The 15391-nt window shown below is 48.8% G+C and overlaps 1 protein-coding gene and 1 pseudogene across 1 annotated transcript; both read right to left on the minus strand.

Annotated features, from left to right (window-relative positions):
- Positions 1 to 432: 432 nt before the first annotated feature.
- Positions 433 to 4844, minus strand: LOC116996738 (alcohol dehydrogenase 1-like). Its single transcript, XM_033060695.1, has 9 exons — positions 4459 to 4844; positions 3464 to 3565; positions 2870 to 3011; positions 2687 to 2774; positions 2355 to 2574; positions 1961 to 2221; positions 1521 to 1656; positions 1072 to 1210; positions 433 to 658 (listed from the first exon to the last, which is right to left on the minus strand). Exons 1-9 carry the CDS (start codon positions 4474 to 4476, stop codon positions 634 to 636), a joined length of 1131 nt encoding a protein of 376 aa, XP_032916586.1. The 5' UTR covers positions 4477 to 4844; the 3' UTR covers positions 433 to 633.
- A 3381-nt stretch (positions 4845 to 8225) lies between these two features.
- Positions 8226 to 15116, minus strand: LOC116996739 (annotated as a pseudogene).
- Positions 15117 to 15391: the final 275 nt, after the last annotated feature.

A 15391-nucleotide genomic window follows, 5' to 3' on the forward strand; every position in this document is an offset into this window, starting at 1 on the left:
GAAGATTTTTCAGAGTTGTACTGTAATATACTGTGGGATGTGGTGCAGAAAATATATTAAAAGTACAATAGCATTTGCCAAATAGAAACCACATCCATGGATGTTGTATGAGTGTTACATAATAAGAAAGTTATCTACTGCTTTATATAATACGCTTCAGAGCAGAAGCAGCAGGGGTGGTTTCCCTGCCGGGCTTTGCTGGAAGCTGCAGCATTCACCCAGCTGACACAGGGGCAGAGAGGAGAGGGCCCAGCTCACTGAGGCAGATGAAGGTGGGAGGCAGCAGCAAAGGAGGGGCAAAGGCCCTGTTGTGCACTACTGAGACCAAGGGAGTGGAGGAATGGTCTTAAAAGTAAGGGGGAGATTTTCCTGCCCACTGCAAACACTTTTGATTGAATGCACTGCATGGGACGAGTTTGAAAGATGCCCTTTATTAGTAAAAGCGTATATCCTTCTATGTCCTGTCCAAGCACAGGAAGAACAGCAGTGACAGCAGCACAGGTGAGATCCTCATTCTCCTCTCCTTGTGCCCCAAAGGTGAGGTGCTGCTTGAGAAAAGTGCAGGAAAGTGCAGGAAAGCCCAGGTGCATCTGCTGTGCAAGTCCCTCTGCTTGGCTTCCTTGGCTGAGTCCTTCAGAAAAGCAGGATACTGCGGATACTGAAAAGTGGAAGGGAAGGAAGGGTTTGCTGCAGCTCAGGAGCAGGCAGTGGGGCAGGCAGGTGTGTCTGAGGACCGGCCGCTTCTTTGTCATCCAGCCTCTGCCTGACTGAGCTGCACGAGAACTGCAGCAGTGGGGCAGCCTTCAAATCCCTGCTGAGGGGATCCCCTCAGGGGATAAGGCCACAGGATCTGTGCTGAGCTGAACCATGGGCAGGAGGGTTCCCTGTGCTGAGCACGGGCTCTTCCCTCTGGGCTATGGCAGATGTTGCCATCCCTCAGCTGTGAAGCTCTGCTTCCTCAAAAGGCTCAGGTGCTCTTTGTGGAGATAGGGTTGTGTGCCCTGCCTGTTGGAATTTTAGGAGGAGTTGTGTGGGTTTGTTGTACCTCAGTCCTGCTGGTCAGGGTCTCACCTTTTTCCTGCACGTAACAACTCAAATCCCTCATTCACTTTAGCAAATGGCAGTGTGTGTGTGATCAGCAAGTCTGAATTGAATTTCTTCTCCAAATAGCTGGAAATTAATTTGGGGATGGCGTCTCTCATCTTCCAGCCTAGAAATAGGAGAAAGCAGCTGCATGAATAATGGGAGGAAGGCTGTTTTGCTGAGGTAGTGTTACTGTGCAGGTCAGGCTTGAGTCACCAGTGCTGATGCCACTCTCATCCTTGTGAGAGATTTTCTGCTCTTTAGGATGAGTGGGTTACTGCGTGAAACAAGTAGCGATGATTCTTTGCATGTGTAATGCTAAAGATCAATACTGGCAATGCAGTGCTCCTCTTTAGGTGTCTTCTACTTGCAAACGCACTTTTACTACCGGGAAAGGAAAAGCTGAAATATTGAGACAGTAGTCCAATGTTTACTACCTCCAAGAACAGTCCCCTTCCAGGTGCGGCCAGTCAGCAGAAGCGTGGGATTGATGGAAATGTCTGTACCAGAATCCAGTTCCCCAATCATGACACAGACGCCAGTGTTCATATTGCAGGAAGCCAAGGCAGCAATCTGAGGGGACAGGTAGGAGAATTAGGGAAAGCCCTGCTGAGTGGTCAGGGGAATGCTCTTTTTGTGCAATCTCCTGCTCCTCCATGGTAATCTGAAAAAAACACATCCCCCTTTTGGAGCAGACCTGGAGAGCTTGTGGCCTCTTTTAAAATTTGTACTCTGTTTTATCCCCAAGCCAACTGACTGCCTTTCTGAATCCAGCAGTGCAGGTAGCGGACAAGAAACTTTCCACAGGGGTGAATTTTGGCCTGAGAGGAGCCTGTGATGATCTGGGAGGGAGGACAGGTGCTGAAGTGCCACCTACCATGGTGTCCGCGTGCCCGATGGCCTCAAAGGAGTAGTCCACGCCCTGCCCAGTCATCTCAGTGATCACCTCCTGGATGGGCTTCTTGAAGTCTCGAGGGTTGATGCAGTCAGTGGCTCCCAGCTCCTTGGCCTTGGCAAACTTGTCCTTGTTGATGTCCACGGCAATGATGCGGGCAGCTCCAGCTGCCTTGCAGCCCATGACAACAGAGAGGCCAACTCCTCCGAGGCCGAAGATGGCACAGGTGGAGCCTGCTTTCACCTGCACAGACACGACCCTGTGAGTCTCCAGCAGCAAGAGGAGGAGGAAGAGCAAGAGAGGGAGGTTTCCTTTGCATAGGATTTAAGAGGTTGTGAGGGTGGCCTTGGGGTGTTAGACATTCCTGAGTACCAACCTTGGCTGTGTTGATGGCAGCCCCATAGCCTGTGGAAAACCCACAGCCAAACAAGCAGACTTTGTCCAGAGGTGCCGCAGCATCTATCTTGGCAACGGCATACTCTGGGACCACAGAGTATTCTGCAAAGGTGCTGACCCACAGGAAGTGGTTGATCTGTTTCCCTTTGCAAGTGAATCTGCTGGTCTTGTCTGGCAGCAGGTTTTGAGGTTCAGAGATACTGTGGGGTGGTATAAACATTTATATTTTATTGCCTAACACACTGATACGGGAGTCAGACTTGTCATATAGTCAATCCAATGCAGGTGAATGGGAAGGTAAACTAAACTTACTGGGACTCCTGGCAGAAGTTGGATTCAGGATTCCTGCAGAAGCTGCATTCGCCACACTGCGGGAGGCAAAGGAGGATGACTTTGTCACCTGGAAGGAAACAACATCCCGTGTTAGGTGGCTCTCAAGATGCTGCCTGTGTGAGAGCTGATTCCTGGGCATGTATTTGTGTGTGTGTCAATCACCTGGTTTCATAGAGGTCACTCCTTCTCCAATGCTTTCCACAATTCCAGCTCCTTCATGGCCAGGGATAACTGGGAATTCTGCATTGGGGAAGCAGCCTTGCAGGAGGTGTTCATCTGTTTGACAAATGCCTGTGGCCACAAGCTATTTGGAGAGGAAAAAGTAGATGTCCTGGCCTCTGCCTTACTCAGTTTGTGGAAGCAGCTTTAGGGGTGTAACATTGTCAGTCAGTGCTGGCACTCAGTGGCAGCACACTGAGCCCAGGCTGGGCTTTCCCCTTCTGCTCACCCTGAATGCTCCATGTGCCTTTCCTCTGCACTCAGCTGGAGGTGGAAATGGAAGGGAGGCCACAGTGTGGGTACCAGGGCCTTGTTCAGCAGAGCAAGGGCTGGAGGACATGTGACATGGAGCTGTGTGACAGCTTAGGCAGGGATTAATCCAAAAAGGCGTCCCTGGCAGCTGGTACATTTGAGCCAAGGCAGCTCTGGACAGTTAAAGCCTCTTGGAGGACATACATCCCTGAGTTATACTGACAATATAACCACAAGAAGAGCAATTCCCACAAGGATGGAAAAAAGTTATTGAAATATTTTTACCTTGATCCGGACTTCCCCTGCCTTAGGGGGTGCAACTTCCACCTCCTCAACAGAGAGTGGCTTGCCTGGGGCCCAGGCAACAGCAGCCCTGCACCGGATAACCTGGAAGCAACGGAGAGGAATACATTGCATGGGAGCATTTGCCTTTAGCACATGGCTGGGGGAAGTCATCCTGCAATCACCTGAATGCAAGATGTTCAAACTTGGTGATGCTCAACTGCACCTGAAACCAAGTGATGTCCAATAAACACTGGCCTAGTTTAAGATAAGGAAACCCCATCTGTGGTTTGTCACCCAAAGAACAACAGGTATAGCCTTGGAAAATTATTGGGTCTTGATAACTTAGGTGGATTTTTCATATATATCCCCAGACTGTGCTGTCATGGGGACTGTGGATCCAACCTGGTTGAAATGCCTGTGGAGAGCTTTGATGTCAGCCTTGTGACACCCTGGCAGAAGGTGAGTGAGAGTGGTTATGGAAATGTCCCCATTTGATTAGCAACAGGGTAAATTTTTCCCTTACCAAGGTTTGATTTGTGTGCGACATCACTCAAACCCTTCCCGGATCAACTGAAAGCAGTTTGACATCAGCAGAATGGAACCTGCAGCTTGAAAAGGGCATTGCCATGGACAAGGCTGAGTGCAGGAGAGCAGTGGCTGAAGAGGGCACCACTGAAGAACTACTTTTCCTGGCAGAGCAGGAGCACAGAGTGGGATTGAGCAGGAGAGTGTTCTGCAGAGCAGCACAACTCCGTATTTTGTCTCCTGAGCAGCTGGGCAGGACAGAGGGGGAATGCGCTACCTAGTGCAGGTACGGACGCGTGCAGTTGTTCGAAAGCAGAATCTGGGGAAATTGCCAGAGGTTTGCAAGAGGTGGGAGGTAAGGTCGGAGGAAACAGGGCGTGCAGAGTGGTGTGCAGACTGAACCTTTTGCACCACATTTTGCCAAGAGCAGGGCACCTCGGGAAGCAGGAGGGGAAATGCGATGTCCTTACTTTTCCCGCAGTGGCCATGTGGTGTTGGCAGAGCTGTGTCTGTCGCTGCCGCAGGCTGGAGGGAATCTGCTGTCCCCGCGCGTTGCAGAATCCCCGAGGCGAGGAGCGGGAGCAGTCCCGGTGCGGCACCGTCGCTGGAGAGCTCTGGTTAATCTGTGTCGGGTGCCGGCTGCTGAGGAGCTCGGGGAGTGCTGAGGGGAGGAGCTGGATAGCGACAGGGAGAGGGATGGGGACAGAAGTCCTCCAGGGAGGCTTTTATCAGTTACTCTGCCCTTGGGCTATTCCTTGCTCTCCCCACCTTGAAGGCTCAGAAAGCACGGAAAGATCGATTTATTTCTTGCCTTTCTTTCTGGCAGGGTTGTAGTGGGGAGATCTGTGGCACTGCTGGGGCTTCCTCAGTCTCTCCTTTTATCAGGTTGGGGCTTGTGATCCGGTGGACATTCACACCACAATATTTGCAAAAGGAAAAAAAAAAAAGAATAAAAAAACAAACGCTTGAAAATGTGGTGTGGTGGACAAAAACACACGTCCTCCTGAGTTGAAGCTTTACTGTCTGTGTTATTGCTACTATTTTCACCCCAACAGTAAGGGGAGAATGTGCGAGAAGAGGATTTTTGTCTCCAAGGACACATTTGCTTCACTCCGGTGTAACCAGGTTTGTGCGTGGGTTCACTCTCCCCAGGCTTTTCAGGTCCTCCCAGAGCTGTTTTCTGCTGAGGCATTGGACAAGGTGATGTATTTGCAGAGATTGGATGAGATTTGAGACCTTGTTGGAGGGTCAGGATAAGACGAGCATCCAGAGTGTGATGTAACTCCCACAGTTAGAAAGGAATTCCATGTGGCTGAAAGGACACTTGCAAACCTAAGGACTGGGAAAATTTCATAGACGACAGCCACTAATGACATAAACCCCCTCTTTGGATCACTAGCTATTTAGAATGCTGTAATGAGGAGAAGTTAACACTCTGGCTATTGAGAAAGATTACTAATACATACATATATATATATGTAATTTTTTTTAAAATCAAAAGACATCTGTTGACATTTGAATTAGCCAAAAGGATTAGCCATGATCAGAAAACAATGTAGCATTAATGAATCAGGAGGGCATTACTCTGTGGACTCAAGCTTGGCACACTCAGTTCTGCAGTTGAGTCACATGTCCTTCACAAGATCACAGAATGGCTTGGGTTAGAAGGGACCTCAAAGATCATTTGTTCCAAGCCCCTGCCATGGGCAGGAACACCTCTCACTAGACGAAATTGCTCATAGCCACATCCAAGTGTCCTCAAATGCTGACAGGGATGGGGCATCCACAACGTCTCTGCAGCCTGTTCCAGTGCCTCAGCACTCTCACAGTAAGGAATTTCTTCCTAATAGCTAAACCTACTCTCTTAATAGCTAAACCTACTCTCTTTCATGCCTGCTATCCTATCAGGTCGGCCACCAGTTATCGTGGAGCAAAGATACAGTTCTTCTCCAAGATTTTCATGTACTTTCCCATGCCCTGCAATCCTCACTTCAGCCTGACAGTGGGCTGACTTAGTGCTCAGCCATAACCAAAAATACTCTGTAGGCTGTTCAGGCAGACCCACTTTACAGAACTCCTGAGACAGAGTAGTTGGCTTGGATTCCTATTCTGTTTTCTGCATTGCACAAGAGCTGGAAAGCAATTCCAGAGGACAATTGCTGTATGGCTGATATCCCATATGGTTGGCAGTGTTTGAAGTTGAAACCAACAAATTTTGAAAGTCCTGTAACAGAGAATGAAATCATTCACCTACTTCCTAAATAGCATTCCATATATATGGCTTATGATTTCATCTCACACATAAGGACATAAATGTGCTACTTGTGCTGGCATTTCATAGCTCTTAAGACATGTCTAGTGTCTGCTGTTGAGTGTGTAGCCTAGACAATGGTTCTAAAAAGATCTTTGAAATGTGTACTGTTGTTTTTCCTTAAAACATCCATGTGATACTCTCGTCCCCCAAGCTTGCAAACCCACCACTGATGTGAAGACAACATAAGTTTGAGAATTGCTGTCTGCCATGCTTGCACTTTTAAGTGCCATGGGGAGCAGACACCTCTGCGTAACATTTGAAATGCATGTAATTACTGCAGGGAGTTGATACTGAGATCCTGTTGCTGTGCAGCTTGTAGTGTATATTACAGACAGGAGGTTGTTGTTTTTTCTTATCCAGGTAATAGAGATCAAACTTGTATGTCAGCAGGCATGGATGTAATGATTAACTTTTTAATGGCACATCCTGTGTATCTGTAGTCTACGATATGTGCTATCCTGCTTGCTGTATATAGTAATGTATTTTATAAGTTTTAACAGCTGATCAGTGAGGTCCACACAGGCACAGACCTCAAGGTGTTTGTCTTCACCTTGGGAGTGAGTTTGCTGTCCCCCTGTTTACATTCTGGTTCTTTGCTGCCTGTATCAAAGAGGTGGAAAGAGGGAAGAATATTTGATCTCTGTGGAATAGCTGCTGAAATGCACTAATGAGGGCTAAGTACAAATCTTATCTTTTCTACTGCCTGCAGCAGGCTTCAATAATTTTTAATTAAAGGTCAGAGCCCAATATTAGCGTCTTTATTTATGACCCAGCATTACATTTCTGTCCACAGTGTAACTGGGCACCTGTTTCAGAGACAATTTTTGCATTCTACTGTGAGGGACAAACTAGATCATATCCTAGCAGGTATGGCTTTGTGTTTGTTAGCAGTATTGGTAATTCACTATTTTTGAAGATGCCCTGATACAGTTAATTTCCATGAGAACAGAAATATTGTCTACCTAATACAAAACCATAGTAAAATGAGGCAAATGAGGTAAGGAAAGAGGGAGTTAGATCCACCCTGATATATTGTGCATAGCAGAGATTTAAAAAAACCAAACTGATAACAGTCTGTTGAAATGCTAAAGTGATTCTCTTCACCCTGTGGAAGGAGAATGGCTGAGGGAAAAAAATTAAAATAGAGAACAGGACTCTTACAGCAATTGCTGATTTTGATTTCATGCTATCATAGAATGATAGAATATTTCAACTTCGGGGAGATCCTTTAGGATCATAGCCTTGCCTTTTTGTTTTTTTTTTTTTGTGCTCCGAACAAATTGCTTTGTCAGACTAGCTGTGATCCTAGTACATCCTACAGAACTTCACTCTGCAGTGTAAGAGAATTTTACTTGATGATTTCAGATAGGCTAGGTATAGCAGCTCTAGCACCCACAGCTGTATGTGATGGGACATAAAGGCACATGTATGTCTCTTCCCCATTACAGTCTGTACATTTTTCAGAGTTATTCCAAGATAAAAACTGGATCAGGAGAAAAGTCCTCCAGACTAAGATCAGGATCTAAAGAGGACAAATATGATCCAAAGAATAGATCACCCCAGAGTCAAAAAACCCAGTATTTTTTGCGTGCACAAGCCTCTGAGCAATGCATTGACCTGATGGATCTGCCTATTCCTAACACTATAATTCCTTGTTACAGAGAGGTCAAGGAAATCACGACCTGTGTTTCTGATCCATCAACCAATTGTCCCAAAGCTCTGGACTCTTTGTTGACTGAGTGCACTGTGTTGGACAAGTTTGTTTAAAAACCTTTATTAGCAAAAGCATTTGCTTTGGAGAGACATCCTTCTGGATCTTGTGCAGCACAGGACAGCAGTGACAGCAGCAAAGGTGAGATCCACAAGCTTCTCTCCTTGCGCCCCCCAAGGTGAGTGCTGCTTGAGAAAAGTGCAGGAAGTGCAGGAAAGTGCAGGAAAGCCCAGGTGCATCTGCTGTGCAGGTCCTTCTGCTTGGCTTCCTTGGCTGAGTCCTTCAGAAGAGCAGGATACTGCGGATACTGAAAAGTGGAAGGGAAGGAAGGGTTTGCTGCAGCTCAGGAGCAGGCAGAGTGGCAGGCAGGTGTGCCTGAGGACCGGCCACTTCTTTGTCATCCAGCCTCTGCCTGACTGAGCTGCACGAGACCTGCAGCAGTGGGGCAGCCTTCAAATCCCTGCTGAGGGGATCCCCTCAGGGGATAAGGCCACAGGATCTGTGCTGAGCTGAACCATGGGCAGGAGGGTTCCCTGTGCTGAGCACGGGCTCTTCCCTCTGGGCTATGGCAGATGTTGCCATCCCTCAGCTGTGAAGCTCTGCTTCCTTAAAAGGCTCAGGTGCTCTTTGTGGAGATAGGGTTGCCCTGCCTGCCTGTTGGAATTTTAGGAGGAGTTGTGTGGGTTTGTTGTACCTCAGTCCTGCTGGTCAGGGTCTCACCTTTTTCCTGCACGTAACAACTCAAATCCCTCGTTCACTTTAGCGAATGGCAGCGTGTGTGTGATCAGCAAGTCTGAATTGAATTTCTTCTCCAAATAGCTGGAAATTAATTTGGGGATGGAGTCTCTTGGCTTCCAGCCTAGAAATAGGAGAAAGCAGCTGCATGAATAATGGGAGAAAGGCTGTTTTGCTGAGGTAGTGTTACTGTGCAGGTCAGGCTTGAGTGACCAGTGCTGATGCCACTCTCATCCTTGTGAGAGATTTTCTGCTCTTTAGGATGAGTGGGTTACTGCGTGAAACAAGTAGCGATGATTCTTTGCATTTGTAATGCTAAAGTTCAATACTGGCAATGCAGTGCTCCTCTTTAGGTGTCTTCTACTTGCAAACGCATTTTTACTACCATGAAAGGAAAAGCTGAAATATTTAGACTGTATTCTAAAATACCTCCAAACATCGTCCCCTTCCAGGTGCGGCCAGTCAGCAGAAGCGTGGGATTGATGGAAATCTCTGAATCCGTTACCCCAATCATGACACAGACGCCAGTGTTCATATTGCAGGAAGCCAAGGCAGTAATCTGAGGGGACAGGTAGGAGAATTAGGGAAAGCCCTGCTGAGTTGGTCAGGGGAATGCTCTTTTTGTGCAGTCTCCTGCTCCTCCAGGGTAATCTGAAAAAACACACATCCCCCCTTTTGGAGCAGACCTGGAGAGCTTGTGGCCTCTTTTAAAATTTGTACTCTGTTTTATCCCCAAGCCAACTGACCGCCTTTCTGCATCCAGCAGTGCAGGTAGCAGACAAGAAACTTTCCACAGGGGTGAATTTTGGCCTGAGAGGAGCCTGTGATGATCTGGGAGGGAGGACAGGTGCTGAAGTGCCACCTACCATGGTGTCCGCGTGCCCGATGGCCTCAAAGGAGTAGTCCACGCCCTGCCCAGTCATCTCAGTGATCACCTCCTGGATGGGCTTCTTGAAGTCTCGAGGGTTGATGCAGTCAGTGGCTCCCAGCTCCTTGGCCTTGGCAAACTTGTCCTTGTTGATGTCCACGGCAATGATGCGGGCAGCTCCAGCTGCCTTGCAGCCCATGACAACAGAGAGGCCAACTCCTCCAAGGCCGAAGATGGCACAGGTGGAGCCTGCTTTCACCTGCACAGACACGACCCTGTGAGTCTCCAGCAGCAAGAGGAGGAGGAGGAACAGGGGGAGGTTTCTTTTCCACGGGATTGATGAGGTTGTGAGGGTGGCTGTGGGGTGTTAGACATGCCTGAGTACCAACCTTGGCTGTGTTGATGGCAGCCCCATAGCCTGTGGAAAACCCACAGCCAAACAAGCAGACTTTGTCCAGAGGTGCCGCAGCATCTATCTTGGCAACGGCATACTCTGGGACCACAGAGTATTCTGCAAAGGTGCTGACCCACAGAAGTGGTTGATCTGTTTCCCTTTGCAAGTGAATCTGCTGGTCTTGTCTGGCAGCAGGTTTTGAGGTTCAGAGAAACTGTGGGGTGGTACAAACATTTATATTTGATTGCCTAACACACTGATAGGCGTATCAGACATCTCATATAGTCAATCCCATGTAGTTGTAGGGGATGGCAAAGGAAACTCACTGGAACTTCTGGCAGTAGTTGGATTCAGGATTCCTGCAGAAGCTGCATTCGCCACACTGTGGGAGGGCAAGGGGGATGACTTTGTCTCCTGCAGCAAAGTGGATCTGTGTTAGGTGCCTTTCGCTCCACAAGCCCTGAGGGCATTGCCTTTTGAATTGCCTCTCCTGAGTTTTCCGGCTGAAACCAGCCATGAACCCTCTGCTTTCCCTGTGAGGATGAATGGTCTAGGCCCCACTATGAGGAGCAGACTGGGAAAGTGGAACATGAGAGTCCAGTGCAGTTTTTTAACCACTGCCTCAGGAGCAGGAGGAAGTTTCTGAGTTCTTGGCAGAGCTTTGAGGCGTGAATCTAGAGTGTGTTTTTGAATGTGTGTTGGTTACCTGGTTTCACAGAGGTCACTCCTTCTCCAATGCTTTCCACAATCCCAGCTCCTTCGTGGCCTGGTATAACTGGGAATTCTACGTTAGGCAGGGCACCTTTCAAAACGTGATCATCTGAGTGACAGATGCCTGTGGCCACCATCTGTGTGGAAGAAAAGAGTACAGTAAAGGCACACCCTTTTGACTAAAATTTTCCCCCGAAACCAGAAGTGCGCCTTATAGTCCATTGCACCTTATGTGATGTAAAAAGTTGCGACATTTGCCACCCTGGAAGTGCGAGCCTGCAACAATCCCCAGCCAAGCAGAGCCCACACAGCAGCGTCATCAGGCCAGTGCCGGGCCGGGGCGAGCCCGGCGGCATCGGGGCAGCGGCCGCACGGGGGAGGGAAAGGTGGCAGTGCAGCCCAGGCAGGGGGGCAAAGCTGCTGGCATTGGGGAGGTGGCCACGTGGGGCAGGCCCGCCGGCATTGGGTCTGCCCCCGCGTGGGGGGCGGGGGAAGCCGCCGGAATCAGGGCAGTGGCGGCGCGGGGTGAGTCTGCCAGCATCGGGTCACCCAGAGTGCCAGGGAACTCCCAGAGCAGCGGGGCCCCAGGGACGCTCCACGGAGCAGTGGCGGGCACGCCCTGGCCCCGGGGATGCTGCACAGAGCGGCGGTGGACATAGTCCAGCCTCAGGGACATTGCACAGAGCGGCGGCGGGCATAGCCCAACCCTGCCGGGTACAGGCAGGCCTGGGGGCCAATGGCTGCCAGGTTGAGGGGGGGCCTCGGCCAGCAACCGCGCGGGGAGAGCTGGGGGTGGAGCCTTGCTGCAAAAAAATGTGCGCCTTATAGTCCGGTGCGCCTTATCGTTGTGAAATTATTGTAAATGGTGATTTCTAGAAACATTGGAGATGTGGCAACATACTTTCAATTCCTGGCAAGGCAGTTTTTTCTTGCTTTGAAAAAGCAAAGTCATACCAGTACATTTTTATAATTTCCATCAACTAAAATGTATCAGTGAAAGGGGTAAAAGATGACATGTTTTTTCTCATAGCTAGAAATCAGTGCTCCAAGTCATCTCAACGTAGTTTAGCATCTGATTCAAAGTAAGACTCCGATGTAAAATTACCAGAGAGACCATGCAGAACTCTCACTACTGCATAAATCCAGCTTAAGTCTTCAGCACCACGCAGAAATCCTTTCCACAGAAATAAATTTCACATTATTATATACTTTTTGGCAGACATAGGCTCCTGGAAAGTCCTGATGAAATCAGAAACTTGAATCTAGGGAATCCAAGAGACCAATCCCAGCTCAGCAGCCAGCACTTACAGCCTGACTGAAGTAAAACCCAGCATGTTACACAGCTGCCACAAATGACAAACTGCTGTCCTTCAAACAAGATAAAGATGTTCCCAGTTCAGACACTGTGAAGGAACTTGTTCTGTAACAACTGGAATTGATTAGCCATAATCCTCAGACCAGACTGTGAAGTGAGACTAGTAGAAATTAAAAGTGTTTTTCATAAACAGAGGATCTAAGTACTCTCATTTTCTTCTCTGTAAAGCCAGCTGAGATACTAATGAACTAATGATAGCTAGTCAACATTTCCTCTGTTGGCAAACAAACCATTCATATTTAATGCTCAGTCTCCTAAAATAGAAAATATATAGATAAGAACTGGTGTAATTACCTTGATACGAACTTCATGAGCTTTTGGTGGAGCAACCTCCACCTCCTCAATAGAGAGAGGTTTACCTGCCTCCCAGGCAACAGCAGCCTTGCATTTAATAACCTAAAAGACAAGAACAACAAGAAAAAACAAAGAGGCCATCTGTTGTATGGTTCATTTAAAATAATTCCTGTTCAGCCAAGTGAGAAAATAAAAGCAGCACTGGCTTTTGGAAAGAATCCCAGATCAGAAATTCATAATTTCAACACAAAGGATTAATTGCCCCACACTTGCTTTCAGGAAGCTAAACAGTAATGAGTAAGCCAAGATCTGAAATTTGGATGTCGTTCTCTTACTGAGTAAAAAATATAATAAGCCTGGGAGAGCTTGGGAGACGCTGCAGTGAAGTGAGCAACATGAATGGAAAGGCTGCATAATAAAAATGGTGGTTTAAAATCAAAGCCTACCCTTCATTTCAGATATGTTCATTAAACACAGTGTTTGAAGTTGGAAAGTTCAGAAGGGAAGCTGTGGAACCCTCATCAGAGCGAATTTCCAGTTCCTTATCAGGATGATTTCCAGACAGGATTCTGGCAAGGAGATGTGAGTGTACTGCTGGCATGCAGAGCCCCTCAGTGATGCAGAGGGACTTCGCTATAGGGCTGTAACACCTCTGCAGTGGCCACAGGGATCATCACTGATAGCAAATCTTCATTCACAGCTCTCAGGGCCATGACAAATCCTGCTCTGCAGCCACATCTAAACATCCCAGGAAGCTTTTCAATCCCAATGGTGCAGAGCCTGGACGAAAGAGCAGGGTTTCTAGATCTCTAAACCCTATTAAGAGGTACATACAACAATTGACTGAGAAAATCAGCAGGCATTATAGTCACACACTCTAGAGCAGCTTCAGGACAAGCATCTGGATAACCCTCAGAGGTCGATTTCATGAAGATGACAAGGCCTAAGCCATTGCTATTAGAAATATAAACCAATAGAAAAAGACATTTTGTGTGTTCAAAATAGCTGTAGTGTTCCCATGGAATGCTTGAAAGAAAGAGGATTAATGTAAATTCCCAAGACTAGAAATACAGTCACTCAGCCTTTTTGAAATTTCACTTGCTGGAAGAAATAACAGGGCCAAGACCACCTTTTGAGCTTGCCAGGTCTGATTCATCACCTGTGGTCAGGAGAAAAAAGGCTGTAGTATTTCTGTTGTACAAAAAACAGTACCAGGCTTTGCCAGAGCCAGTTAAAATCCTTAATTATCAGCTATCCTGAAAATCCTTAACTATATCACTGTACCTGTAATAGCCGAACTTAAGATACATATGTTGGCTTACATTTGGTAAAATAAATACTACAGACTCAAAAAGCTTTGTAACAGAAAATCAGAACCTATTCCAACAGCCAGCAGGGATCTAAATTAGACAGAAACACCCCTAACTAGAACCATGAAATCTTCTTGTCCTGCTTTTTAATACCAGGGTAAATACTACAAAAATGCATGGAATGTGCCACAGTAACTAACTGTGGAATCACAGTCTGAGTCGTCAGTCATAATCTCCAAATCTACCAAAGATTTTGCCAGAAAATCTAAATTCAAAGCACAAAGTGCAAGAGGAAACACTATTCAGTAAATAATTTACTGGTTTTCAATCCATCCCCTCGTTAAGTCATCACTTGTTCTTACATGGGACACTGTGCATTCCTAAAATTGGATTTCCACAAGCTTAGGTAAACACAAAATTAAAGACAGAGAGGAGGAAAAAAGTCTCCTTACAGGATAAATTTTGATAATCTAAAACTGACAGTACGCATCTGGAAGCACATTTTGAAGTATTCATTTCTGATTCAGTTCATAAAGCCACAAAGGCCCCTGGACTATTCAGAGTGGGTACCAGGAAAGCTCCATCTTTTTCTGCCCTCTTATTATTTATACCTTTGCTGAAAATCTTGAAGCCAACAACTGGAAGTAAAAAAACAAACCACCACCTTCCAGCAGTTCTAACTTTCCCCTATCACCATGCTAGCACTAGAGCTGTTGGGCTGCTTGTGGCTGTGCACATGGCTTTGTGAGCAGGCAGTTTTACCCCTTCTTTCCAGACGATTCGGTCGCACCTGCCCGAAGCCCACAGGAAGCCACGCAAGCTCAAGGTCTTTGCTCGCTCCTCCACCGCCGCGACCCGGGAGCGGCCGGAGCGCAGCCCTGAGACCCACGGGACGCGCACGGGGCCCGAGAACAACACACGGCGGGGAGCAAACGCGTGTTTTCCTTCCCAATCCTGCAAGTACTCCCCGCGGGAGCCTCCCACGCCTAAGGAGCGGCACCGACTGCGCCGCACGCCTCACACGCGTGAGGCGGGAGCGCGGAGACTCCCGCACAAGCCCCGCGCCCCGGCTCTCGCCGGAGCTGGGGCGGGAGCGGCCACAGCGACCCCGGCCCGCGGCCGCGGCCCCGGCCCCGAGCAGCCTCCGGCCTCCGGCAGCGAGGGCAGGGCAGGGAGGGCTCGCCCGCCTCATCCTGCCCGCTGCGGGACCCTCCGCCCGCCCCCGGGCGACCTTCCCGCCGCAGAACGCAGACGCTCACCCCGCTCGCCATCGCGCACGGCTATCGCTGCCAGCGGAAGGGGAAGGGGAGCCCGCCTCCTTGTCCGCTGCCTCTCTCCCCGCCTCCCTCTCAGGGGCGGGTGGAGGAGCTGGCTGCTCCCTCCCTCTTTCGCCTCCCTTCCTCGCAGGGTAGGCGTGCGCTAGGTCAGTCACAAGCCCCGCTTAGCGCTTTTCTTCCAGAGGCCGCGGTGCGGGCCAAGCTCTCTGTGTTTCCTGAGGGTGCCCGCGCTGTTGCCTTGCGGCGTGGCTGGGTTTGTGGCTGCGCCAGCGTCTTCCATCGCGGCCCCTTGAGTCCGGCCGGCAGGTGACATGACTGTGCCTGTGAGGGAACCGGCCCTGCTGTCCTGGCTGTTGGGCTGTTCCTGCCGACACCAGGCTGCCCAGATTCCTTCCCAGCTAACGGGACGCCACG

The sequence above is a fragment of the Catharus ustulatus genome, chromosome 5, assembly GCF_009819885.2.
Source record: "Catharus ustulatus isolate bCatUst1 chromosome 5, bCatUst1.pri.v2, whole genome shotgun sequence".
Lineage (NCBI taxonomy): Eukaryota > Metazoa > Chordata > Aves > Passeriformes > Turdidae > Catharus > Catharus ustulatus.